Source organism: Microchirus variegatus (assembly GCF_963457635.1).
Source record: "Microchirus variegatus genome assembly, chromosome: 11".
In the NCBI taxonomy this organism is placed as follows: Eukaryota; Metazoa; Chordata; class Actinopteri; order Pleuronectiformes; family Soleidae; genus Microchirus; species Microchirus variegatus.
The window spans coordinates 29,124,393-29,151,729 of record NC_139812.1 but is presented as its reverse complement, the minus strand read 5'-3'; the positions used below and the strand labels follow the sequence as shown (position 1 = coordinate 29,151,729).

The following is a 27,337-nucleotide window of genomic DNA, read 5'->3' as shown; positions in this document are numbered from 1 at the left end:
ACTTATATCACATGTAAATAAAGCTTGTTAATAACACGTTCATTAACATGTGATACATGTTAATAACACTAATATCACATGTTAATAACACTTATATCACATGTTACTAACACTTATATATCACATGTTACTAACACTTATATCACATGTTACTAACACTTATATCACATGTTACTAACACTTATATCACATGTTACTAACACTTAAATCACATTTTAATAACACTAATATCACATGTTAATAACATGTTAATAAAAAAGTGATACATGTAAATAACACTTATATCACATGTTAATAACGCTTGTTAATAACACATTAATAAACGTGTGATACATGTTAATAACACGTTAATAAAAGAGTGATACATGTTAATAACACTAATATCACATGTTAATAACACATGTTACACGTGATGCTCCGCCTCCTCCTCAGGTATGTGCTGGTCACAGTCGGCCCCGTGTTCACAGAGGAGATGTGGCGTTTGGCGTGCTGCGCCCTGCAGGACGCTTTCACCGCTACGTTAGAACCCGTCAAGGTAAAGACGCACCATCGCTGCAGGATATCAACCAATCAGCTGTCAATCATCAGGTCTCCGCCTCTTTTGATCATCAGGAGAGAACGACCTGAAATGACCTTTGTAGACCTGTACTTGAGGGGGCGGGGCTTCAGGTGTTTGCTGCAGTCAGCCAGCAGGGGGCGATGCAGATGTTATAGATATGATATATAATAGAGACATAATGTGTGTGTATTATATAACATGAATATATGTGTGGTGACCTTTGACCTCTGGTGTGTGTGTGTGTGTAGACCCTCCTGTTGTGTTTCCACAGTGACAGTGACAGTTTCTCAGGTGATGCTTGTGAGGTGAAGGTTGCAGCTCCGTCTCATTCTCCTTCAGCTGAGGCCGAGTTCTGGAGGATCAAAGCTATGGCTCAACAGGTCAGCTGACCTCTGACCTCTGACCTCTGACCTCTGACCTCATCATCATCATGTGAAAAACGCTGAGTCATCTTTAATGACACAACTGTGCCACAGGTTTTCATGCTGGACTCTCAGTGTTCACCGAAGACGCCGAGCAACAAGGACGGGTTTGAGCACGCACAATCATGTGTCCTCATCATAGAAGACACTACACAACAACACACAAAGAGGTGACACACACACACACGCACAATCATGTGTCCTCATCATAGAAGACACTACACAACAACACACAAAGAGGTGACACACACACACACGCACAATCATGTGTCCTCATCATAGAAGACACTACACAACAACACACAAAGAGGTGACACACACACACACGCACAATCATGTGTCCTCATCATAGAAGACACTACACAACAACACACAAAGAGGTGACACACACACACACACACACGCACAATCATGTGTCCTCATCATAGAAGACACTACACAACAACACACAAAGAGGTGACACACACACACACGCACAATCATGTGTCCTCATCATAGAAGACACTACACAACAACACACAAAGAGGTGACACACACACACACACACACACGCACAATCATGTGTCCTCATCATAGAAGACACTACACAACAACACACAAAGAGGTGACACACACACACACACACACACAATCATGTGTCCTCATCATAGAAGACACTACACAACAACACACAAAGAGGTGACACACACACACACACACACACAATCATGTGTCCTCATCATAGAAGACACTACACAACAACACACAAAGAGGTGACACACACACACACACACGCACAATCATGTGTCCTCATCATAGAAGACACTACACAACAACACACAAAGAGGTGACACACACACACACACACACACAATCATGTGTCCTCATCATAGAAGACACTACACAACAACACACAAAGAGGTGACACACACACACACACGCACAATCATGTGTCCTCATCATAGAAGACACTACACAACAATACACAAAGAGGTGACACACACACACACACAATGACACATGTTAAACATGTTATATAAAGTCAGATTTTCTCTGTTTTTTTCTGCTGCGTTTCAGGAAAATTGGGTAAGTTTATATTATATTGTGATGTTGACGTATTGTTGCTAGGCAACAGCACATATGGACAGAGGACACTTGATGCTAATGCTAGGATTATAATAATCACTACAATCATATTCATTTATAATCAAACATGTACTTTCACCTGATGTTGTATGTGACAGTAGGGGGCGCTGTGCTCTGCTTTACTTATTTAACCCAGTTTAAACGGGTTGATACTGAGGTCAGAGGTCAGAGGTCACAGTGTCCTGCTCTCTGTAGGATCCCCTTCAGGAACATCGTGGTCAGCCTCCTGTCTCATCAGGTTCTTCTGCAGAACCTCTACGACATCCTTCTGGACGAGTTCGTCAAACAGCCTGAGGGTCACGAGAAGGTCACGCCTGAGAAGGTCACGCCTGAGAAGGTCACGCCTGAGAAGGTCACGCCTGAGAAGGTCACGCCTGAGAAGGTCACGCCTGTGACCTCTGACCCCAGCAAACTCTCTGCAGGATTCTTACGCTACATCTCCATGAGCAACTTAGCCATGATCCTGGATCTGCTGCTGGACTCATACAGGTGAGTCTGCACTGGATCTTTGTGTTGATGATTGTGTTGAGGATTGTGTGTCGATGATTGTGCTTTAATGATTGTGTGATTGTGTGTCCTCAGGACGTTGATGATTGTGTGATTGTGTGATTGTGTGTTGATGATTGTGTGATTGTGTGATTGTGTGTCCTCAGGACGTTGATGATTGTGTGATTGTGTGATTGTGTGTTGATGATTGTGTGATTGTGTGATTGTGTGTCCTCAGGACGTTGATGATTGTGTGATTGTGTGATTGTGTGTCCTCAGGACGTTGATGATTGTGTGATTGTGTGATTGTGTGTCCTCAGGACGTTGATGATTGTGTGATTGTGTGTCCTCAGGACGTTGATGATTGTGTGATTGTGTGTCCTCAGGACGTTGATGATTGTGTGATTGTGTGATTGTGTGTCCTCAGGACGTTGATGATTGTGTGATTGTGTGTCCTCAGGACGTTGATGATTGTGTGATTGTGTGATTGTGTGTCCTCAGGACGTTGATGATTGTGTGATTGTGTGTCCTCAGGACGTTGATGATTGTGTGATTGTGTGTCCTCAGGACGTTGATGATTGTGTGATTGTGTGATTGTGTTATTGTGTGTCCTCAGGACGTTGATGATTGTGTGATTGTGTGATTGTGTGATTGTGTGTCCTCAGGACGGCTCGTGACTTTGACACTCGTCCTGGTCTAAAGTATCTCCTCATGAAGGTCTCAGGTGTTTGTGGAGCAGCTAATCTTTACAGACAGTCGGCCATGAGCTTCAACCTGTACTTCCAGACTCTGCTGAGCGCCACCTTGAGTCAGGCTGAGGGAATGACGCCACAGCAGGCAAACAACGCTCTGTCTGTTATATCAAAGCACATGAGCAGCAGGGGGCGCTCACAGTCACTGACTCTCACCTGTGTTTACAGGTGAAGAAGATTCTGTACGAGGAAGAGGAGGAAAGTTCTGACTCCTCCCACCATGAGTCTGCTTCATCTGAGGATGAAGATATATTTGAAGAGACGGCACAGGTGACACACACACACACACACACACACACACACAGACACACACTCACACACACACACACACACACACACACACTGACACACACTCACACACACTCACACACGCACACTTACACACGCACACACACGCACACACACACACTCACACGCACACACGCACACACACGCACACACACGCTCACACACGCACACACACACTCACACACACACTCACACGCTCACACACGCACACACACACACACACACACACACACTCACACACACACTCACACACACACTCACACACACACACACACACACTCACACACACACTCACACTCACACACTCTCTCCGCCCACAGGTCAGTCCTCCTCGTGGGCGTGACCGTCGTCACCCGTGGCGAGCGCCCGTGCCTTCGCTCAGCGTGCAGCCAGTGGGCGGGGCCGACTGGGCGTGGCTTGTCAAGCGCCTTTATAAGCTGAGCGTGGATCTGTGTAACAGTTACATCCAGATGCTCCGTGACCTGGAGAGCACGCTGGAGGAGGCGGCTCTGCAGAGGGGCGGGGCCCTGGGGGGCGGGGCCGACCACCTCTTCTTCCTGCCTCTCTTCCAGTCAGAGACGTCCACGCCCACATCATTGGGGGGGTTTTCTGCGAGGGGCACGCCCTCAGAGGAGGGCGGGTCCAAGTGTCAGGTGACGGACGTCAGCACGGCGTCGCCGGGAGACGTGACCACGCCCAGTCCTGGATTCAGGTCAGTGCGTGCGTATCCACGGTAACCACAGAAACATCACGTTACGTTCTGTTAACGCGCTTCCTGTTTCCTGTGTCCGCAGCTCGACAGGAAGTCTGCCTCACCACTACCGCTGCGGCGGAGGAGAGAGGCGGGACTCCGGCGTGACGTCGAGCTCGTTAGGAGGCGGAGCTCCGGGTGGCGTTCCCGCAGCAGGGCGGAGGAAGGAATGGTGGGAAAACGCAGGAAACAAACTTTACACCATCGCCGCCGACAGAAGCCTCAGCAAACTGATGCTGGAATACAAACGCAGGAAGCAGCCGCAGCCGGCGCCGCAGAACCTCGTCAACATGTTCATGAAGGAGCAAGGCCACGCCCCCTCCGCCACCGCAGGAGGAGCAGGAGGAGGTGGAGGAGCCACCGGGGAGAGGAGGAGCCCCGCCGAGCCGCAGAGGCCCCCGCAGAGACCTCAGCAGCTGGTGGACCAGCAGGGGCCGCCACTGAGACACTCTGTCAGCGCCGGACCTGAAGTTCTGAGGCAGGAACGACCGCGGTCGGGATCAACGATCAACAACAACACTGTGACTCTGAGGGACGCACAGGCACAGATACAGGTACTACTACTACTACTGCAGTACTACAGCAGTACTACAGCAGTACTACAGCAGTACTATAGCAGGCACAGATACAGGTACTACAGAAGTACTACTGCAGTACTACAGCAGTACTACAGCAGTACTATAGCAGTACTATAGCAGGCACAGATACAGGTACTACTACTACTACAGCAGTACTACAGCAGTACTACAGCAGTACTATAGCAGGCACAGATACAGGTACTACTACTACTACAGCAGTACTACAGCAGTACTACAGCAGTACTATAGCAGGCACAGATACAGGTACTACTACTACTACTGCAGTACTACAGCAGTACTACAGCAGTACTACAGCAGTACTATAGCAGGCACAGATACAGGTACTACAGAAGTACTACAGCAGTACTACAGCAATACTACAGCAGCACTACAGAAATACTACTGCAATACTACTTCAATACTACAGCAATACTACAGCAGCACTACAGAAATACTACAGCAACACTACAGCAGTACTACAGCAGCAGTACTACAGCAGTACTACAGCAGTACTACAGCAGCAGTACTACAGCAGTACTACTGCAATACTACTGCAATACTACAGCAATACTACAGCAGTACTACTACAGCAATACTACAGCAATACTACAGCAGTATTACAGCAGTACTACAGCAGTACTACAGCAGTACTACAGCAATACTAGAGCAGTATTACAGCAATACTACAGCAATACTACAGCAGTACTACAGCAATACTACAGCAATACTACAGCAGTACTACAGCAGTACTACTGCAATACTACTTCAATAATACAGCAGTACTACAGCAATACTACAGCAGCACTACTACAGCAATACTACAGCAATACTACAGCAGTATTACAGCAGTACTACAGCAATACTACAGCAATACTACAGCAGTACTACAGCAATACTACAGCAATACTACAGCAGTACTACAGCAGTACTACAGCAATACTACAGCAGTACTACAGCAATACTACAGCAATACTACAGCAGTACTACAGCAGTACTACTGCAATACTACTTCAATACTACAGCAGTACTACAGCAGTACTACAGCAGTACTACTGCAATACTACTGCAATACTACAGCAATACTACAGCAGTACTACTACAGCAATACTACAGCAATACTACAGCAGTATTACAGCAGTACTACAGCAATACTACAGCAATACTACAGCAGTACTACAGCAATACTACAGCAGTACTACAGCAGTACTACAGCAATACTTCATCAATACTACAGCAATACTTCATCAATACTTCATCAATAATCAATAAAAGTTCATGTTTACCTGTGTGTACTTGTACATACCTGTGTGTACTTGTATATATACATCAGTGTGTACTTGTGCATACCTGTGTGTACTTGTATACACATCTTTGTACTTGTATACACCTGTGTGTACTTCATCAGACGTGATGTCATTTTGTCTCCTCCCCCTGTAGGCGTGGACAAACATGGTCCTGACCCTCCTTAACCACGCCCTCCTCCTGTCTGACTCCGCCTTCCTGGCGCTGCAGCCGGTGCTGTTCCCGTGTCTCAGTCAGCTGACCTGTCACGTGACAGATGGGCGTGTCCGTCAGGCACTGAGGGAGTGGCTTAGCCGAGTGGGACGGCTTTATGACATCATCCTGTGAGGAGGAGGGGCAAGAGGAGGAGGAGGAGGAGGAGGAGCAAGAGGAGAAAGAGGAGAAAGAGGAGTAGCAGCAGGAGGACACAGTCACTCCATCAGTGAAGACATGAATGAAATCGTCTCTTGTTCTTGTCGTTGAGCGAAAAGGGGCATGGCTCCCTCTGGTGGTGTCAGAGGGGAGGACATGAGCAGCAAACGAAGTCACCGTGCAATGAATTCTGGGAAAACTGTGGTTATTTACACCTGATTGGCACGTGTTCACGTGTTCACGTATTCACGTATTCACGTGTTCACATGTTCACGTGTTCATGTGTTCACGTGTTCATGTGTTCACGTGTTCATGTGTTCATGTGTTCATGTGTTCATGTGTTCACGTGTTCACGTGTTCACGTGTTCATGTGTTCACAAACTTATCTCTTTTTTCTGAAAACTTACTCGACGATGATTTTGAATTTAAAAACACAGACAGTGAACTGGTGAACGTGTTGCGGTGAAGTCTGCGGTGACGCCCGCCTTCTCGCTGGGATTCAAACCTGTGACCTTGTGACCCTGCAGTGCCGTGTGTGTGTGTGTGTGTGTGTGTGTGTCTGTCACTGTGAACGTGTGAATTTGTTGTTTCAGCTTCAGGAAATAAAATATAAAGATTCACTTATCGTCTGCTTCTGCTCCTTCAACTCAGGCCCCGCCCACTTCAGAGGGCGTGGTCTCTGCAGCTGCTGTGGACAGGCGTAGGCCCCGCCCACTGTGGACAGGCTTAGGCCCCGCCCACTGTGGACAGGCGTAGGCCCCGCCCACTGTGGACAGGCGTAGGTCCCGCCCATTCTGGACAGGCGTAGGCCCCGCCCACTGTGGACAGATGTCTCAGGATTAATGAACAAATCTGCTCTTTTCATTTTTACTCTTTCACTTCAGCTGCAACATAAGCTGATTACAGAGGACACTGAGGACACTGTCCACTCACTGAGGACACTGTCCACAGTGAGTGGACACTGTCCACAGGGGGCGCTGTTCTCTTTTCCTCATCTTTTCATGATTGAAATGAAAAGTGTCAAAGTGACCTAGTTACTGAAGTGTGTGTGTGTGTGACACTCACTCTCACTCACTCTCACACACACACACACACTCACCCCCACACACACTCACCCCCCCCCACACACACACACACACACACACACACAGCTGTAAATCTCCTCTCAGTTTTCATTTCAGTGTCATCACTTCATCACTGTGGTCACTCTGGACTCTTCATCGTCTTCATCATCTTCATCTTCGTCCTTATCTTCGTCTTCATCACCGTGGTCTTCATCATGCGCTCCCTGCTGGACAGTTGGACAAAGTTCGGTCCAGCAGGTCGAGACTCTCTGGACTGGTCGTCTCTCGCTCCTTCAGCTCTGCCGTCCACTGACGCCGCGGTGAGTTCAGGTGCACTCAGGAAAACTCAGTGATTATTAATGACTAAAGGTGTGTTTAAGTTAAAGGGAAATGCTCTTATCTGACGAAGATGCTTCACACTTTAGATTTTTATATATATACATATATGTATATATGTATATGTCTATATGTTAATATGTAAATACATATTATAGTTATATTTTCAACATCTTCACACGTTCTCCTCTAACCTTTAAAAACTCGTTATTACGATGAAAGGCTGATTTTCATGACAGGTCGTTGAAGGCATCGCGTGCTTTATTTAAATCTTTGTGTTGACCTCTGACCTTAAGCTGTTTCCACGGCAACAGATTAACTCAGAATGAGGCCAAACAGATGTTTGTGGCTGATAGAGAGCGCCCCCTGCTGCTCACATCTGACCTGAGCACAGGACACACACTCATTCTCCCACACACACTCACACATACACACACACACACACAGAGACACACCCACACCCACACACTCTCCCACACACACACACAGAGAGAGACACACATACACACACTCTCCCACACACACACACAGAGAGAGACACACATACACACACACAGAGACACACACACACACACACATACACACACACAGAGACACACACTCACTCTCCCACACACACACACAGAGAGAGACACACATACACACACACAGAGACACACACACACACACACACATACACACACACACAGAGACACACACTCACTCTCCCACACACACCCCCACAGACACACACACACACGCACACACACACACACACACACACACTCTCCCACACACACCCCCACAGACACACGCACACACACACACACACACATACTCACACTCACTCTCCCACACACACACACATACTAACACACACACACACACACACACACACACACACACACACACACACTCACACAGACACACACACACACACACACACACACACATACTCACACATCCACACACACACATACTCACACTCACTCACTCACACACACACACACACACATCATGTGATCATGTGATCATGTGACTGAGCAGCAGGGGGCGCTCACACGTTGTCTCTCTGTGTCTCACAGGGTCAAAGTTCAGGTGAGGTCATCGCCGCCACGCGCTCCGTCACCTTCGTCATCATAGCAACCGTCTGCTTCCTCCTCCTCTTTCTCGGCATCGTCGGCTTCCTGGTTTTGCGTCGTAGGCGGAGCTTCGGCCCGGGTGGCAAACTGGGCGTGGCCAACGTGATCGCCCTGGAGGACCTGGAGGACCCAGAGAGGAACTGCGAGCTGCTGTCGTCGCTGCGGCGCAGCAGGGGGCAGCACCACCGTCCGCTTAGCTCCGCCTCCGAGCAGGACGCCGCCGACGGCGTCTTCCTCATGGTTTACCTGCCGCCGCCGTACGAGCACACGCTCACCAGGATCGCCAGAGCCGCCAGCACCAGGCGCTCCAGGGGCGGAGCTGAGGAGGAGGGGGAGGAGCCCAGGCCAAGATCAAAGTCCAGGGGCGGAGCTGAGGAGGAGGAGGGGGAGGAGGAGGAGCCCAGTCCAAGATCAAAGACCAGGGGCGGGGACCAGGAGGAGGCGGAGCCCAGTCCAAGATCAAAGACCAGGGGCGGGGACCAGGGGGAGGAGGCGGAGCCCAGTCTAAGATCAAAGGCCAGGGGCGGATACCAGGAGGAGGAGGCGGAGCCCAGTCTAAGATCAAAGACCAGGGGCGGAGACCAGGAGGAGGAGGCGGAGCCCAGTCCAAGATCTAAGTCCAGGGGCGGAGACCAGGAGGAGGAGGGGGAGGAGCCCAGTCCAAGATCAAAGTCCAGGGGCGGAGACCAGGAGGAGGAGGAGGAGGAGCCCAGTCTGAAGGACATAGTGAGCGATGACTGAAGCAGAGAAGAAGAAACCATTTAAAGTCGTTTCCACGACGACCGACACAATCAAACCCCTTTGATGTTCCAGGCTCCGCCTCCAACCTGCGGCCGCTCATAGAAACAGACGTATCTTTATTTTTTAAAACGGATTGTTTTGTTTGTTTGTTTGTTTGGAGAAAATAAATAAAGGAATTCTCCAAGTCGACGACTTTGTTTTTTCTTTTACGGGTTTAAACGCAATGTTGTTTTTTTTTAAACAATCGCGATGTTTTTTTTTTTATCTAATAAACAAACTTGTATCAAATCAATGCAACAAAAACAGCTGAATTCACGTCAAATATTCTATTCAAGAGTTCAGCGAAGTTTGTTTTTACAGTTTATTATTTCTTTTAATAATAAGATTAAGATTATAATCCAGAATATTCAAAGGTTCTTTAACACTTTACTGTGAAAAGGTCATTTTGACCGTTTATAGGAAATCTTACACTTTATTTTGAAAAACTAAAAAACTAAAAACTCTTCATTAGAGAAGAGAGAAAAGAGGAGAGGGGGGGGGTTCTCCAGGAGGAGGTGAACCAGGAGGAGGTTCTCCAGGAGGAGGTGAACCAGGAGGAGGTTCTCCAGGAGGAGGAGGTGAACCAGGACACACGGAGGACACACGGAGGACACACGGAGGACACACGGAGGACACACGGAGGACACACGGAGGACACACGGAGGACACACGGAGGACACACGGAGGACACACGGAGGACACACGGAGGGTCGTGAGTATACGCGGCTCACGGTAGTTAGCATTAGCATTAGCATTAGCTCCGAGGCTCAGCTACAAATCAGCGCCGAGCAGCGAGGGGCGTCGTCAGCGCGTGCTGCGTCAGCGCGTGCTGCTGCCTGAGGTCAGAGGTCAAAGCTTCAAAGTTCACTCACACATTATCAGATGTTCATTCAGGCTCAAGCTTGTGTTTCCTGCTTTCTGCTGAATCACTCACACACACACAGGTAACAACTCTGGTTATTATTCAGATTATTCAGATGATGTTTTTAAACGTTATAATGTTCTCAGTGTTTCTGTGACTGTGACTGTGAAGGTGAAGGTGAGGACCTTTATCTTCTGTCAGGACTTTATTAACATCAGACACGCTTTTCTAGTTCAGACTCGTTTTGAGAAGGTGTACACACACACACACACACACACACACACACACACACACACACACACACACACACACACACACACACACAGTACATATATACATATGTATATTCACGTGTACATGTATATGTGTACATACACGTTTGGCCTCACCTTTTACGATTTTAACAACTTTTCTACTTAAAGTCAGACTTTTGTTCAAAATACAGTCGAGATGATAAATAATGATTTTATTCAGTATCAAAGTGTTTTCAGCTGCGCTCACATCACTGCACTAAGGTTTTCTAATCATCCAAGAACCTTCAAACACCATCAGCAAACACATGTACCATAAGAAGACAGAAGATAAGCCTCTGTTCACATATATATATATATATATATATATATACACCATGTACTGTTAAAAACAGACCTTTTTACCACATTAACAATGTAAAGAGAGTATTTATAATTCATTTACTGTTAGATTATTGATAAAAAAGAAATTTTCCTTCAGAAATAAGGACATTTTTAAGTGAGCCCAAACTTTTAAAATGATTGTGTGTATATATATATATGTATGTATGTACGTATATATATATATATGTATGTATGTACGTATATATATATATATATATGTATGTATGTATGTATATATATGTATGTATGTATGTATATATATGTATGTATGTGTATATATATATATATGTATGTATGTATGTATGTATATATATGTATGTATGTATGTATATATAATATATGTATGTATATATATATGTTTGTTTGTGTGTATATATATATATATATATGTATGTGTGTATATATATATATATATGTATGTATGTATATATATGTATGTATGTATGTATGTATATATAATATATGTATGTGTATATATATATATATATATGTATGTGTATATATATATATATATATATATAGTGAAAGAGCATGTTGAGCAGAAACAGAGTGAAATCACCTTCAGCTGCTTTTTTATCTATAAAAGTCTTTTTATATGCAAGAGAAGACAGAGGTCAGAGGTCATCACGTGGATCATCAGTGCTGGGCGTGTTAGCGCGTTAACAACGTTAACGGCATCAACGTTAACCCATGATGCGTTTCCATGACGACTGACTGGAAAAAGACGATTGTTAAAATGAGTCTCTAAAGTTAACGCTAACCTTTAAAAACACACATACGCAGTACGTAAACAGACCGCTCCAGTTCCACTGTGGGCACGCTAACCGCCACTTAAATGAGCTAACGGAGCTAACTGGTAAGCGGTGCCCGTCAGTCGTCATGGAAACGCGTCGTGCGTTAACGTGCGTTAACCTTGTTGATAGTCGATACACACCGTGTGTGTGTGTGTGTGTGTGTGTGTCTGTCTATAAAATAATCTAACGTGATAAAGGTCTGAAGCCCCGCCCCCTCCCTCATGATGGACAGCAGAACGGTGGGAGAATCCAGGGACGTTTTCAAACGATCCAAAGATCTGGACGTGGAGCGTCAGGCTCGGCTTTACGACACCTGGGCTGACAACTATGAGAAAGTGAGTCCAGAGTAAAATGCTGTAGTGCTAAAGTTAGCCATACTGCTAAAGTTAGCTGTAGTGCTAAAGTTAGCTGTAGTGCTAAAGTTAGCTGAAGAACTAAATTTAGCTGTACTGCCAAAGCTAGCTGTAGTGCTAAAGTTAGCTGGAGTGCTAAAGTTAGCTGGAGTGCTAAAGTTAGCCATACTGCCAAAGTTAGCTGTAGCACTAAAGGTAGCCATACTGCCAAAGTTTGCTATAGTGCTAAAGTTAGCTGTAGTGCTAAAGTCAGCCGTAGTGCTAAAGTTAGCTGTAGTGCTAAAATTAGCTGAAGTACTAAATTTAGCTGTACTGCCAAAGTGAGCTATAGTACTAAAGGTAGCTGTAGTCCTAAAGTTAGCTGAAGTACTAAATTTAGCTGTACTGCCAAAGTTAGCTGTAGTGCTAAAGTTAGCCATACTGCCAAAGTTAGCTGTAGTACTAAAGGTATCCATACTGCCAAAGTTAGCTGTAGTGCTAAAGTTAGCCATACTGCCAAAGTTAGTCATACTGCCAACGTTTGCTGTAGTGCTAAAGTTAGTTCTAGTGCTTAAGTTAGCTGTAGTGCTAAAGTTAGCTGTAGTGCTAAAGTTAGCCATACTGCCAAAGTCAGTTGTACTGCTAAAGTTAGTCATACTGCCAACGTTTGCTGTAGTGCTAAAGTTAGTTCTGGTGCTAAAGTTAGCTGTACTGCTAAAGTTAGCTGTACTGCTAAAGTTAGCCATACTGCCAAAGTTTGCTGTAGTGCTAATGTTAGCCATACTGCCAAAGTTAGCTGCTGTGCTAAAGTTAGTTCTAGTGCTTAAGTTAGCTGTAGTGCTAAAGTTAGCCATACTGCCAAAGTTAGTTCTGGTGCTAAAGTTAGCCGTAGTGCTAAAGTTAGCTGTAGTGCTAAAATTAGTTCTGGTGCTAAAGTTAGCAATACTGGGTCAGGGCGGAGTTAGATCAGCTCCACCCACTCCAGTGATTGGTTGTCTTGAAACAGGACCACTCCCTGATGAAGTACAGATCTCCACATCTGGCCGTCAGCTTCCTGTGTGAACACTTCAGAGGGCGTCCTGAGGACACTGTGGTTCTGGACGTGGCCTGTGGGACTGGATGGGTCGCTAAACTGGTGAGACCAGAGTCTGATGATGTCACAGCAAACATGGCTGACATGACTTTAAACCTGTGTGTTTCCCTCTTGTGAGTCCAGATGAGTGAAGTGGGCTTCAGACACTTTAGTGGAGTGGACGGCAGTAAAGGCATGTTAGAGAAAGCTGCTGAGACCAAACTCTACCAGGACCTGAAACTGGCTCTGCTGGGACCAGAACCACTGCCTGCACCACCTGGTACTGGACACTCACACACTTCACCAACACTTCACACTCATTATTTACACTTTACATTCACCTTAAGGGCGTTTCACTCACTAACTGCTGCTGTTCTACAGTCATCTCCTTTAGGGGGGGGAACCAGGGCGGAACGACAAGAGACTCAGTGATGTGGTAGAACCTGAGCAGCAGGTTTAGAGGGAGGTGAAGATCCTTCACTTTAGAGAGATAAAGTGAGATCAGAGTGAGGTTAGAGTGAGATTACGTGTAATCAGGTGAGATTAGGTGAGATCAAGTGAGATCAGGTGAGATTAGGGTGAAATTACGTGAGATTATGGTGAGATTAGGTGAGATCAGGTGAGATTATGCGAGATTAGGGTGAGATTACGTGAGATTAGGTGAGATCAGGTGAGATTATGCGAGATTAGGGTGAGATTACGTGAGATTAGGTGAGATCAGGTGAGATTATGCGAGATTAGGGTGAGATTACGTGAGATTAGGGTGAGATTACGTGAGATCAGGTGAGATTATGCGAGATTAGGGTGAGATTACGTGAGATTAGGTGAGATCAGGTGAGATCAGGTGAGATTATGCGAGATTAGGGTGAGATTACGTGAGATCAGGTGAGATTAGGTGAGATCAGGTGAGATTAGGGTGAGATTACGTGAGATTAGGTGAGATTAGGGTGAGTTTACGTGAGATTAGGGTGATATTAGGTGAGATCAAGTGAGATTATGCGAGATTAGGGTGAGATTAGGGTGAGATTACGTGAGATTACGTGAGATTAGCCTAAATTTCTGTGAAAAGACAAAAAATAAAACATCACTAAATGACTCCTGCGCGACCCGTAAAGGCTAACCTTAAACTAACCTCTAACTAACCCTAACTAACCTCTAACAAACCTTAAACTAACCTTAAACTAACCTCTAACTAACCTTAACTAACCTCTAACAAACCTTAAACTAACCTTAAACTAACATTTTATAGAAACAAACTAATTCTGCTTCATTTTATCTTCAGTGATTTAAACTGAGTTCAGACCTGATTTAATCTTCATCATCTTCATCTTCTTCCTCCTCTTCCTCTTCTTCCTCTTCCTCCTCCTCTTCCTCTCCCTCCTCTTCTTCCTCTTCCTCCTCCTCTTCCTCCTCCTCTTCCTCTTCCTCCTCCTCCTCCTCCTCCTCCTCTTCCTCCTCAGAATCTTTTGACGTGGTCATCATAGCAGGAGCTCTGGACGCTGGTTTTGTTCCGGTCAGTGTGGTCAGAGAACTGTGTGTCGCTGCCAGACCAGGTCTGTTACACCGTCAACACCAAGAGCAGCTGCACACAGGAAGTCAGTGTGTAACAGTGTGTAACAGTGTGTGTGTGTGTGTGTGTGTGTGTGTGCAGGAGGCTTGGTGTGTCTCTCCAGAGGAAACCACACAGGAAGAGCAGCTCAGGATTATCATCATGATCTGGAGAAAGAGCTGCAGCTGATGGAGGACGAGGGTCTGTGGAGACGAGTGGGAATCAAACAGTCGGACAAATACATGACAAACCCACACCAGCCTGCAGGGGGCGACGAGGAGGACGCGCCCTACATCAGTGGGACAGTTTACATATACCAGAAATGCTGAGTCATCATCACACAGTGACTCAGCACAAAGTAAAGCTTCAGTGACAAAGATGTGGCTCCTTCATTCATTCAGTTTATTTGATAAGAATAACTTCTAAAAAGCTAACTTTAGCACTACAGCTAACTTTAGCACCAGAGCTAACTTTAGCACCAGCGCTAACTTAAGTACTACAGCTAACTTTAGCACCAGAGCTAACTTTAGCACTACAGCTAACTTTAGCACAACAGCTAACTTTAGCACCAGCGCTAACTTAAGTACTACAGCTAACGTTAGCATGACAACTAATTTTGGCAGTAAGGCAAGTTTATTTAACGAACAGTGGTACATGGTGATTTCGGATGTGACATCACTTCCTGTTGCGACTTCGGATGTATTCTTGACTCCGCCTATCTGGATGTGACTCCGCCCATCAGGGTGTGACCCCGCCTATCGCCCTATGTCAGCTGAGATTGGCACAGCACCCCCCTCTGGTGGAGGATAATGGACAACAGTCACTCAGCCAATCTTACACAGCTCCACTTCCTTTCAACCTGGCTTTCAAAATAAAAGCTGATGATTTAAAATAAAACACGTTGTTTGCGTGTGTGTGTGTGTGTGCAATGATGTTTTTAGTTTTTGTCGTCACGCGATACATTGGCGGTAACCGGAAGTTGCTGCATATCGGGTTTCCGGTACTAATCAGGTTAAAAAGTAGTGACGCTGACATGTGAGTGAGGAGAGTGAATGAGTGAATGAGTGAACACGTTTAAAAACACACAAACAAAAGCGTTTGTTTGAGCTTCACTTGTTTTAAATGTTGTTCAGTTGTTAGCGTTAAACACCGGAGCGGCCGCGGTGAAGAGGCCGGGAGAGAGGGACCAGAGAGCGGGAGAGGAGAGAGGCTGAGGCCGGGAGAGAGGGACCAGAGAGCGGGAGAGGAGAGAGGCTGAAGCCGGGAGAGAGGGACCAGAGAGCGGGAGAGGAGAGAGGCTGAGGCCGGGAGAGAGGGACCAGAGAGCGGGAGAGGAGAGAGGCTGAAGCCGGGAGAGAGGGACCAGAGAGCGGGAGAGGAGAGAGGCTGAGGCCGGGAGAGAGGGACCAGAGAGCGGGAGAGGAGAGAGGCTGAAGCCGGGAGAGAGGGACCACAGAGCGGGAGAGGAGAGAGGCTGAAGCCGGGAGAGAGGGACCACAGAGCGGGAGAGGAGAGAGGCTGAGGCCGGGTACAGCGGCTCATCAGCGGCTCATGTCACCGGTATGTTTGTTTGTTTTGAACCGTGGATGAATCTCATCATCATCATCATCATCATCATCAGTTGTTATATAAAAAAACAATCAAATCTATCGATTAACAAAGCTTCATTTAAGTGATTAGTTTAATATAAATGAATGTGTTACATCAAACAGTGGCTCAGGATACACAGAGTTAATAATTATAGATTAGATTAAACATAGATTAGATACATTAAATGTAATCATCTCTCTCAGGTTTTAAAAATGTGTGAAGTTTTTCTTTCAAGTAACTCTGCAACTAACAATTATTCATTATTCTCATCTGTTAATTATTTTCTTTGGTTCATAAATAATTTAATATAATATAAAAAATATATTATATTATCAAAATATATTTGTCAAACATGGAAATGACGTTCTCAAAACACATAATCATTCAATTTTCATGATTTCGTTGAATCATTTCAGTTCGTCAGTTCGTCACTGGCCTGGGTTTAATCAGACTAAGATCATAGTCAGACTAAGGTCGTAGTCAGACTAAGACGTTCCTCAGACAGTTTGTATGAGGACACATCTGACTCCGCTCCACCGATCATTTTTGATAGGAAATGCGATGACGATATGATTCGCGGTCATTTTTACATCATTATTCTCATTTTCATTCAAAAAACATTAATGTGTGATATTTGTGCAGATGTGTAAAAAATCATATTTTCACACACATTTTTGGCTGGAGCAGATTTTGCGCCTCCTGCGATTTGAGAATTGCACTGAGCTGTTTTGCGATATTGATTAAATTTCGATTAATTGTTCAGCCCTAGACTCCGCCTCTATGAGCTGGTGTGTGTGTGTGTGTGTGTGTGTTCAGGTTGTCTCGTACCTTCTGTCCATGTTAACGTGAGACACATGAGAAGGACACGCCTCCTGTGGTCGTGTCGTCTGATGAAAGACGCCCCCTGCTGTCGTACGACGTCAACAACAGGACGACATTTTGTCCGACTCCAGTCGACTAAGAGTGTCCATACAGGAATAATCAGACTATGAATCACATCCAGGTCTGTTAGTCCGACTAAGACTAGCTCTAGTTTAGTCGGACTGAAGTGTTTATGTGATGTTAAGGAAACTTCATGTAAACACACATGTTGCTCCTGACAAACGACCTTTGACCTCATGTAACGACAAAAACTCTCAGACTCGGACTTTGTTTCAAATTTATTTCACTTTAACAAAAAAAAGCATAAAAAGTTCTCCGACACAGAAATGAAAAGTTAAACTCGGGGATTTAAAGTTTGTTGTAAATTCCCTCGATTTGACCTGTTTACAGACTTAAAGCACAGCAGACGCGTCGCTGACGTTCCTCAGGACAAAAGAACAATCATTTGCATAGTTAATCAAAGTTGGTTTCCGAGGCTACGTCCACGCTAGCATGTTTCTGTTTTATCGTGAAAAATAATCTCCATTCAGACTAAAAACGCACATCACGTGACCTTTTATTGTGTAAACATAAACTTTGGTTTTCAACGATTTAACCTTAACCGTGACAAAAATCTTTCCGATGGGGGGAAGAAAGAAAATTCTTGTTCAGCTACACCGCCCCCACATGGCTGCTGGTGGTACTGCTTTCTCTAAAGGTAAAAGAAACGGACGTACGAACAAAAACCACTTGAAACGTTTACGTCCGTAAACGAGCCTCGACAGTTAGCTTCACTGCATGGATTACTATGTAGCATTAGCTTTAGCCTCTGCGTCGTGACCTCAAAGGAAAAAGAAAAGACGACAAACTGAGCAGTTTTCGGTATAATAACGAGCTAAATATTGTGTTTTTCTTTGGGAATTTGAATGAAAGTTTTAAGCTAAAAACATTAGCTGGTCTCAGAGCAGAGGTAGACTGGCAGATTATTTACTGATCAGATAATTAAAGTTTGTGCACGTTTGTTCTCAGAAACTTTTTCAATCCTTAACTTATATTTGTTTTTTCCGATGTTTCATGTATTTAATATTTAGTTTGATTTTTCATTGAAAATATTGGATATAATGTAACAGCAGAACAAACCGTTAGTGTTCAGTAACTCATTTCAAACCGATCGGTCATCGGCTGCTGTGATTTATAAAAACTGGCCGTAGTAAAATCTTATTTATTAGTCGACCTTTTAATTAAAGGGTTAATAATCACTGACGTGACGTAAACGAGCCTGAAACCACAGGAAAAACAGCAGAATGGACCTTTTAATAAAGTAACGAATCAAGGCTTAACTCCTGAGGCACATTTAGAAAAAGTGACTGTGTGTGTGTGTGTGGTGGTTGTGTGATGGTTGTGTGGTGGTTGTGTGGTTTTAAGGCTTGAGTGTTTTGGTTTGAAGTTTAAAGCTCGAGGTTTGTTTGGTTTCAATTGAAGAAGAAGAAGAAAATGTCAGCGCGATAAAAGTGAAGATGAAATCCCGAACAGCTGATGAGTAACAGATGGACGTGGTGGGCGGCGCCGAGTCTATGTGAAGGTTAGCCCCGCCTCCCTGTAAACTTTGTAGACCTTCTCGATGGCGTTGACGTACGCGGCTGTTCGCAGGTCCAGACCCAGGTTGTACTTGTTCGCTGTTCTCATGATTTGCTGCAGGAGGGAAAAAAAAATGAAGGAAAATGATGCAACTGTTGCTAATGCTAAGCTAACCACCTTCATGGTCGTGTGTGTGTTTGTTACCCTGGCTGAACGCTCCATGGTGTAGGCCAGACCTGAGTGAACGATGTCTTTCTCAGACGCTCCCTGTAACGACAACAACAACAACAACACACTGTAACAACAGTAACAACGCTAGTGTGTGTGTGTGTGTGTGTGTGTGTGTGTGTGTGTGCTCACAGAAATCCTGGCCTGGAACTCAGACGTAGGAATGATGCCAATGGATCCTCCGTGTTTTCCAAACTTCCTCTCTAAACTCTCCTGGACAGACACTGACGACACAACAGTTTATGTTGTTAGCATGTTGTGACGTTGTTGTGTTGTTGTTGTTGTTGTTGTGTGCGTGACTCACTGAGCAGGTGGTAGTTTGAGTCTCGCTCATATTTGAAGGTGAGTCGTCCGTAACTGACGTGATTCAGATTCTTCAACCACTCAAAGTACGAGACTGTGACGCCACCGGCGTTCAAGTACAAGTCCTGACCGAGGAGAGGAGGTGAGGTGAGGAGGTGAGGAGGTGAGGAGGTGAGGAGGTGAGGAAGTGAGGAGGTGAGGAGGAGGTGAGGAGAGGAGAGGAGGTGAGGAGGTGAGGAAGTGAGGAGAGGAGAGGAGGAGGTGAGGAGAGGAGGTGAGGAAGTGAGGAGGTGAGGAGGTGAGGAGGAGGTGAGGAGAGGAGAGGAGGTGAGGAGGTGAGGAAGTGAGGAGAGGAGAGGAGGAGGTGAGGAGAGGAGGTGAGGAAGTGAGGAGGTGAGGAGGAGGTGAGGAGAGGAGAGGAGGTGAGGAGGTGAGGAAGTGAGGAAGTGAGGAGGTGAGGAGAGGAGAGGAGAGGAGGACGTGTGTGTGTTGGACTTACCGGGATGACCATGATGTTTCTCTCTAAGAAGATCCGGTCAGCCTCAGGTGTGGTCGGACCGTTAGCACCTTCTGCGATGATCTGACTCACACAGGAAGTAAAGAGTAGTTTGTTAGTTCTTCTTCCTCTGACGTGACGATGATGATGATGATGACGATGATGACGGCTGTGTCTCACCTTGGCTTTGACCTTGTGGGCGTTGCTCTTGGTCAGCTGTTTCTCTCCAGCTGCAGGGATCAGGATGTCACAGTCGGCCTCCAGCAGCTTTCCTTCGTACGGCGTAGAGTCGGGGAAACCTACGATGGTCCCGTTGGCCTGAGGCGTGAAAACAAAGACGGTGATCAGTCTGTGAATGAAACCACTGTTCTCCAGCAGGTGGAGCACTAACCCTGTACTGTGACCAGTGCTCACCAGCTTGTAGTCCTCCAGCTCTTTGGGGTTGATACCGTTCGGGTTCCAGATGCTTCCGTCCAGCTCTGCCACGCCGATGCACTTGGCTCCGAAGCGATGGAGGTAACGCATGGAGTGAAGACCAACGTTACCAAAGCCCTGCAGAGAACATGATGAAGGTTTCTCTGACCGCGAGGGTTCATCTGACCGCGAGGACCCTCCCCTAACCGCGAGGGTCAACCATCAGACTGCGAGGACCCTCCCCTGACCGCGAGGACCCTCCTCTGACCGCGAGGGTTCATCTGACCCCGAGGACCCTCCCCTGACCGCGAGGTTCCATCTGACTGTTAGGACCCTCCTCTGACCGCGAGGACCCTCCTCTGACCGCGAGGACCCTCCCCTGACCGCGAGGACCCTCCTCTGACCGCGAGGGTCCATCTGACCGCGAGGGTCCATCTGACCGCGAGGACCCTCCCCTGATCGCGAGGACCCTCCCCTGACCGCAAGGGTCAATCTGACCGCGAGGACCCTCCCCTGACCACGAGGGTCCATCTGACCGCGAGGACCCTCCCCTGACTGCGAGGGTTCATCTGACCACGAGGGTCCATCTGACCGCGAGGACCCTCCTCTGACCGCGAGGGTAAACCATCAGACTGCGAGGACCCTCCCCTGACCGGGAGGTTCCATCTGACTGTTAGGACCCTCCTCTGACCGGGAGGTTCCATCTGACTGTTAGGACCCTCCTCTGACCGCGAGGACCCTCCCCTGACCGCGAGGACCCTCCCCTGACCGCGAGGACCCTCCCCTGACCGCAAGGGTTCATCTGACCCCGAGGACCCTCCTCTGACCCCGAGGACCCTCCCCTGACCCCGAGGACCCTCCTCTGACCGCGAGGACCCTCCTCTGACCGCGAGGACCCTCCTCTGACTGCGAGGGTTCATCTGACCACGAGGGTCCATCTGACCGCGAGGACCCTCCTCTGACCGCGAGGACCCTCCTCTGACCGCGAGGACCCTCCTCTGACCGCGAGGACCCTCCCCTGACTGCGAGGGTTCATCTGACCGCGAGGGTCCATCTGACCGCGAGGACCCTCCTCTGACCGCGAGGGTTAGGGTTAGCTTCCTCAGACTGCGAGGTCCACCTGACCACGCGGCAGAAGAAAAAAAAACTACTCGATGGTCAAAATGACCAGCGAAGGGGGCGGGGCTTACCTGGATGATGAAGGTCTTGTCCTGGAAGCCCGGACACATGCCCAGCTGACTCATGTACGACGCCTCGTTGATGAAGTTCTCGATGCCGTGGAAAACGCCGCGGCCGGTGGCAGAGATGCGACCGTGGATTCCTCCCTGACTGATGGGTTTCCCCGTGACGCAGGCGTGAGCGTTGATGTCCTGAACACACAGGTGGGCGGAGTCAGAGCCGGGCGAGCACATGTTCAGTCAAAACAAAATGGCTGCCAGCAGAAACGTTTAAGGACACGATCATGTCTTTGTCTCACTGTGAGACAGACGTCTGTAAGCCACTCACTCTCCCACAACAAAGTCCACAGGAGCTACTGGTCCTCTGCTGCCTCCTGTGGTCACTTTGTGTCACTGAGGTCAATCTGAACAAAGGATTTTAAAATGCAGAAGCGACGGAATCAGACATTTGAACGTAGTGATGGAGGCGGCAGTGGATCAGTGGACTTTGGTGTGGGAGAGTGAGTGGTTTACAAACGTCTGGTCACAGTGAGACAAAGACGTGACGGAGATAGAGTTGCCAAAATCTGTTTTTCCTGGCAGGTCTTCAGTGGCGGCCATTTTGTTTTCACACTGAGTTCAGCCTGTGTCTCAGCAGCAGGGGGCGCCGACACTCACTTTGTATCCCATGGTGGTGGCGAAGGTGTCGGCGATCCAGGACATCTCCCTCTCACCGGTGCTCATGTCAGGGGCAGGAACATCGATGCCAGGTCCTGCAGACGCACACACACACATTAGCATTAGCATAAGCTTGATCACTTCCTGTCTGCGAACAGGAAGTGAAATGTTCAGGACGCTGAGGTCGTCGACTCACCGATGAAGCCTTTCTTTGACAGCTCGATCGTGAACCTCCTGGTGATTTTCTCCAACTCAGCGTCCTGAAAAACAACAGAGTCATCGCTCACTGATCACATGGTCACATGGTCACCTGAGCGTGAGAAGGTCAAAGGTCACGTGTGTCTGACGGCTGAACGAGAGAGAGAGAGAATCCCTAGGTTTGTCTGCAACTGATGACTCAGCATTTCCCTGTGTGTGTGTGTGTGTGTGTGTGTGTGTGTGTGTGTGTGTGTGTGTGTGTACTCACAGAGTAGTTCTTAGGGTTGATCTTCACTCCAGCTTTAGCTCCACCAAACGGAACATCTGGAACACATTCAGCTCACATCAAAACCACAACACGCTGACCGCTCCTCACTGCTTTAAGGAGCTTTTTGAGGAGTTAAGACCTGGTTTTAGGGTGGGGTCAAAGGTCAGGGTGTGTGTGTGTGTGTGTGTGTACGTACTCACCGACCACAGCACACTTGTACGTCATCAGTGAGGCCAGAGCTTTCACCTCGTCCATACACACATCTGTACTGTAACGAATCCCTGAAACACACAAAGACCGTTAGCTGCAACAAAACCTGGACCAGGACTCAGACCAGGACTCAGACCAGGACTCAGACCACAAAGGAGTCGTTGATCCCACTGCTGCCTCCACCACTGAGTTCAAACGTCTTATTTTGATTGACCTCAGTGACACAAAGTGACCACACGAGGCAGCAGAGGACCAGCAGCTCCCGTGTTTATCTGTGGACTTTGGTGTGGGGGAGTGAGTGATTTACAAACTTCAGTTTCCTGTTGGAAAAGTCTGACAGTGACGATAAAGACGTGAACATGTGACGTCGAACCGTCGGCGTTGGTTTCAGATTAAACGTGAACACATTCTTCAGACGCGGAAAATAAAACACTGAACTCTCCCTTTAATGATGATCCTGCAGCTGCTGCACAGACTGAGCTTCAGTGGTGCTTTAATCAGCGTCTGAGAGACTGAAAAAACACGGAAAAACTGGAGGGCGTTGAGTTTGCAGCAGTTAATGAGTGTGGGCGGAGCCAACACACACACACACACACACAGGCCTGTCCACACACGTCACTTTAAACACAAGTGGAAAAACTAAACTCTCACCACAGACAGAGAGTAACTTAAATCTTGGTCTAACAGCAAACAGGAAGTAAACAAAGACGCTCTCAAAATGGCGTGTGAGACGCGAGTCAGCGTGGGTGTGGTCGTCTCACCACAAAGTTAAACCTGTCAATCTTCACATGAGTCAGACACTGACTCCGCCCACAGGACAAAATGTTTCAACATAAGGACACACCCTTTTAGCTCCACAGTTGTAAACAGGAAGTAGCTTGTCGCTTTTAGAGCGTAAACGCACGCAAACCGAGCTGTTTTTTCAAAATAAAAGTCTGAGTTTCTGTCTGTCCGCACACGCACGCGCACACACACACACACACACACAGTAGCTGAATTCAAAGGTTAAAGTTGATTGAACTGGACTTTGGTGCAGGAGAGTGAGCAGATTTACAGCTGTTATTCTGCCTCTGTCTGTTCATCTGAGAACAGACAGAGGCAGACCTGACTGAGGGAGCGTTTGTGTGTATACAGCAGCAGAGCAGGGCGGAGACATGAGGTTTGTTTTCAGTTTGTTATGTAACGTTTGTTTGTTTGTTTGTTTGTTAGCAACATAGCTCCAAATGTTCAGGAAATGTCTGCAAGGGGATCAGGGGTCTGTTGGTACAGTGTGTGTCAGTAGTTTGTTGTCAGTAGTTGTGAGTACAGTTAGTTGTCAGTAGTTGTGAGTTCAGTGTGTGTCAGTAGTTGTGAGTTCAGTGTGTGTCAGTAGTTGTGTGTCAGTAGTTGTGAGTTCAGTGTGTGTCAGTAGTTGTGTGTCAGTAGTTGTGAGTTCAGTGTGTGTCAGTAGTTGTGTGTCTCTCTCACGTCAGTGACGTCACTTCTTCTCTTCAGATTCATGTTAAAAGTTTAATATTTTTAAATCCTAAACTTTTCCATCACGTGATGTTTTTGTGTTGATTAAGTTTTTGTAAAAACAAATCTTGAGCTAATCTCGGTGATCGCGATCATTTAGATCGGGATTATCGTGATATTATTCCGGGACCAGGGCCAGGACCGGGACCAGGACCAGGACCGGGGCAGCGGCGGTGTGTCGGTGTGTCAGCGGCGGTGTGTCGGGCTCACCTCCCTTGCAGGGTGTCCGGTGCTGGCTGTGCTGAGCCCGGTAAGCCTCGATCACCTCCCACTCTCCGTTGTCTCTCTTCAGGGGGAAATTGAGGCTCAGGACGTGGTTACACGGTTTGATGACCCGCAGGATTCCGCGCACCGTCTTCCGCTTCTGCTCGGAGCTGTCCCGGCTCTTCAGATCCTCCACCAGCTTGTTCTCCACGATCGCGGCTCCGCGGTCGAAGAAGCCTTCCACCATGGTGAAGAAGTTCGGGTCGTCGTCCTGGTCCGCGACCTGACTGTATCCGCGGTGCCGGAGCAGGGACGCGGACACCGGCAGCGCTGAGTCAGCGGCCAGCACGGAGCCGGCGCCCCGGCTCAGCAGCTCTCCGAAACACCGGTACATGTTCGCGTGAGTTCGGGGGCGGAGGAAGTTCGTGGTCCCGGTGAAGTGAGCGGACCGGAGCGGACTGGAGCGGACTGTGGGGGCAGGGCGGCGTCGGTGAAGACGAGGAAATGGAGCCGAGAAAACGAAGTATTTGCACCCGCAGCGGCGGCTCCTCCTTCCCGCCTCCTCTTCCTGTTAAAGTCTGAAGGCGCGTGTGCGCGTGACCAGCAGCCGCACGCGACCGGATCCCAGGATTTGTACACCGAGTGGCGCGAGACGTTTAACGAGCGACAGGTAAGCTAGGTGTTAGCATCACGTTAGCGCTTCAAAAGTGCTCCGAAACAGTGACGTCACTTCACTAAACACACACACACCGCGCTGCGTGGAAACGGACACGACGGTGACGTCAGAGATTTTATCACTTTTTCGCTTTTTAGCGAGTTTCAGTGATTTCGTGACGGTTTAAAGTTAGCATGAAGTTAGCCAGCATCGGTTCATATATGACATCCGGTTCTGGCTTTCAAAATAAAGGTTGTCCCCACATAGTTATTTTTGCACTTGTTTTATGCTGAAAGAGTTTGATTTAAAGAGTTTATGGTCATTTTATTTGTATGTGATGATTTATTTTTACCCCACAATTGGAAGCACATGAGAGGTTAGAAAGTGATAAACACTGATTTAATATCTCTTTAATTATGTTTTAAAATACAATTAAAGAGAGAGATGTTGGACATGAGTTTTTCTGTAGATGTTTTCCTTCTTTACGCTTAATATGTGCTTAATTAGATAAAAAAAATGTTTATAGTTTGCTGTTCTTGTTATTAAATGATAAACATTATTGTTATACATAATGTCTGACTCTTATTTTGAAAGTCTGACTGAGTTCCTCCCTGTCGCGGGCGCGCGCCTTCTGAAATATGTGGTTTTAAATGTCACATTTTCTAAAGTTAGATGTCAGAGTCACGTGACGACACTCGTCAGCGTTTGTTTCACAAACTAAACATCAAAAGTTTTCTGTCAAAGAAAAAACAGATTAAATCTTATTAGACACAATTTGTAATTCTGATTTTATTTGTACATTTAAAGTTTATCAGGAAACAAAGACCGACACAACGATTAAATCATTAGTTTTCAGTCCTACATTTTGACTTTTATGAGGTAATTTAAACAAATATCTGCAATAATAAATTTTCTCAATCTTAATCTCATTTTCAAACTTTTCCTTCCAGAAAATAATAGAGTAAATCAGTGATTTTTAACATCACAGCACACAGGAGTTCACAGGTCTTATTTTGTCACTTTAGCATTTAAAATATTTAAATGAGACATTCCTCAGTGACACAAAGTGACCACACGAGACAGCAGAGGACCCTAATCACTGATTTTCTCTATGGGCTTTGGTGTGGGAGAGTAAGTGGTTAATAAACAGTTTCCTGTACCTTGAGCCTTTTGTACGTCACTATCGCAGACTTAAGTGTAGATGACTTGACCTTCATTAAATCAAACAGAGCCTGAGGTTTGAGGTGGACTCACCATCACCTCCTCCCCCAGAATGCTGCTCTGTGATTGGAGGAGGGAACATTTAGTGTTGTTATTGTTCACAGCTGTGAAACATATCACCGTCACGTTCTGACACTGAAAACCACACGTTTGTCTCCTGCTCCCATGACCTTTGACCTCCAGGTCAGGTGTGTGTGTGTGTGTGTGTGTGTGTGTGTGTGTGTGTGTGTTGGGGAACCCTCTTGTCGTAGGCGGTTTCAGAGCGTAGCGTCTCTGCAGTGTTTCTACATCACTGATCGCAGTTTTAATGGAAACGTTTGTTCTCTATGCTAAGCTAAATTAGCAGTTTACACATGTCGCTCTAAGCTCTCTAAACTAGCTCACCTCTACTCTTCATGCTAAGCTAAACTAACTGTTTCCTTTCCTTATGTGAGACTAAAGTAGCAAGTTACCATTTTCTACTCTCAATGCTAAGCTAATCAAGCTATTCCCACACATCACGTTAACTAAACTAGCTATTTTTACCCCCGTGTCCACTCTCCATGCTAAGCTAAACAGTATCCACTCTTAAAGCTAAGCCAAACTAACAATTTCCCTTTTTT

General features: G+C 46.8%; 3 protein-coding genes across 3 annotated transcripts in view; 2 read left to right on the top strand and 1 right to left on the bottom strand.

Annotated features, from left to right (window-relative positions):
• Positions 1–6,590, top strand: part of arfgef3 (ARFGEF family member 3) — a gene marked incomplete at both ends in the record, with an annotated part of 25,890 nt that extends 19,300 nt beyond the window's left edge. Inside the window, 9 exons of the mRNA XM_083897499.1 lie at positions 433–535; positions 808–939; positions 1,036–1,151; positions 2,302–2,595; positions 3,258–3,429; positions 3,513–3,614; positions 3,953–4,344; positions 4,427–4,937; positions 6,399–6,590. Coding sequence (XP_083753625.1) covers positions 433–535; positions 808–939; positions 1,036–1,151; positions 2,302–2,595; positions 3,258–3,429; positions 3,513–3,614; positions 3,953–4,344; positions 4,427–4,937; positions 6,399–6,590 — 2,014 coding nt within the window. The remainder of the gene's footprint in view (positions 1–432; positions 536–807; positions 940–1,035; positions 1,152–2,301; positions 2,596–3,257; positions 3,430–3,512; positions 3,615–3,952; positions 4,345–4,426; positions 4,938–6,398) is intronic.
• A 3,921-nt stretch (positions 6,591–10,511) lies between these two features.
• On the top strand, positions 10,512–15,946 carry LOC310933741 (methyltransferase-like protein 27). Its single transcript, XM_083897293.1, has 6 exons — positions 10,512–10,627; positions 12,404–12,541; positions 13,545–13,673; positions 13,755–13,890; positions 15,071–15,163; positions 15,262–15,946. Exons 2-6 carry the CDS (start codon positions 12,428–12,430, stop codon positions 15,486–15,488), a joined length of 699 nt encoding a protein of 232 aa, XP_083753419.1. The 5' UTR covers positions 10,512–10,627; positions 12,404–12,427; the 3' UTR covers positions 15,489–15,946.
• A 1,957-nt stretch (positions 15,947–17,903) lies between these two features.
• On the bottom strand, positions 17,904–25,430 carry glud1a (glutamate dehydrogenase 1a). Its single transcript, XM_083897880.1, has 13 exons — positions 24,866–25,430; positions 23,131–23,211; positions 22,931–22,986; positions 22,661–22,724; positions 22,465–22,559; positions 21,820–21,999; positions 20,630–20,767; positions 20,396–20,533; positions 20,219–20,299; positions 19,721–19,844; positions 19,549–19,640; positions 19,393–19,455; positions 17,904–19,302 (listed from the first exon to the last, which is right to left on the bottom strand). Exons 1-13 carry the CDS (start codon positions 25,251–25,253, stop codon positions 19,183–19,185), a joined length of 1,620 nt encoding a protein of 539 aa, XP_083754006.1. The 5' UTR covers positions 25,254–25,430; the 3' UTR covers positions 17,904–19,182.
• Between the last annotated feature and the right edge of the window lie 1,907 nt (positions 25,431–27,337).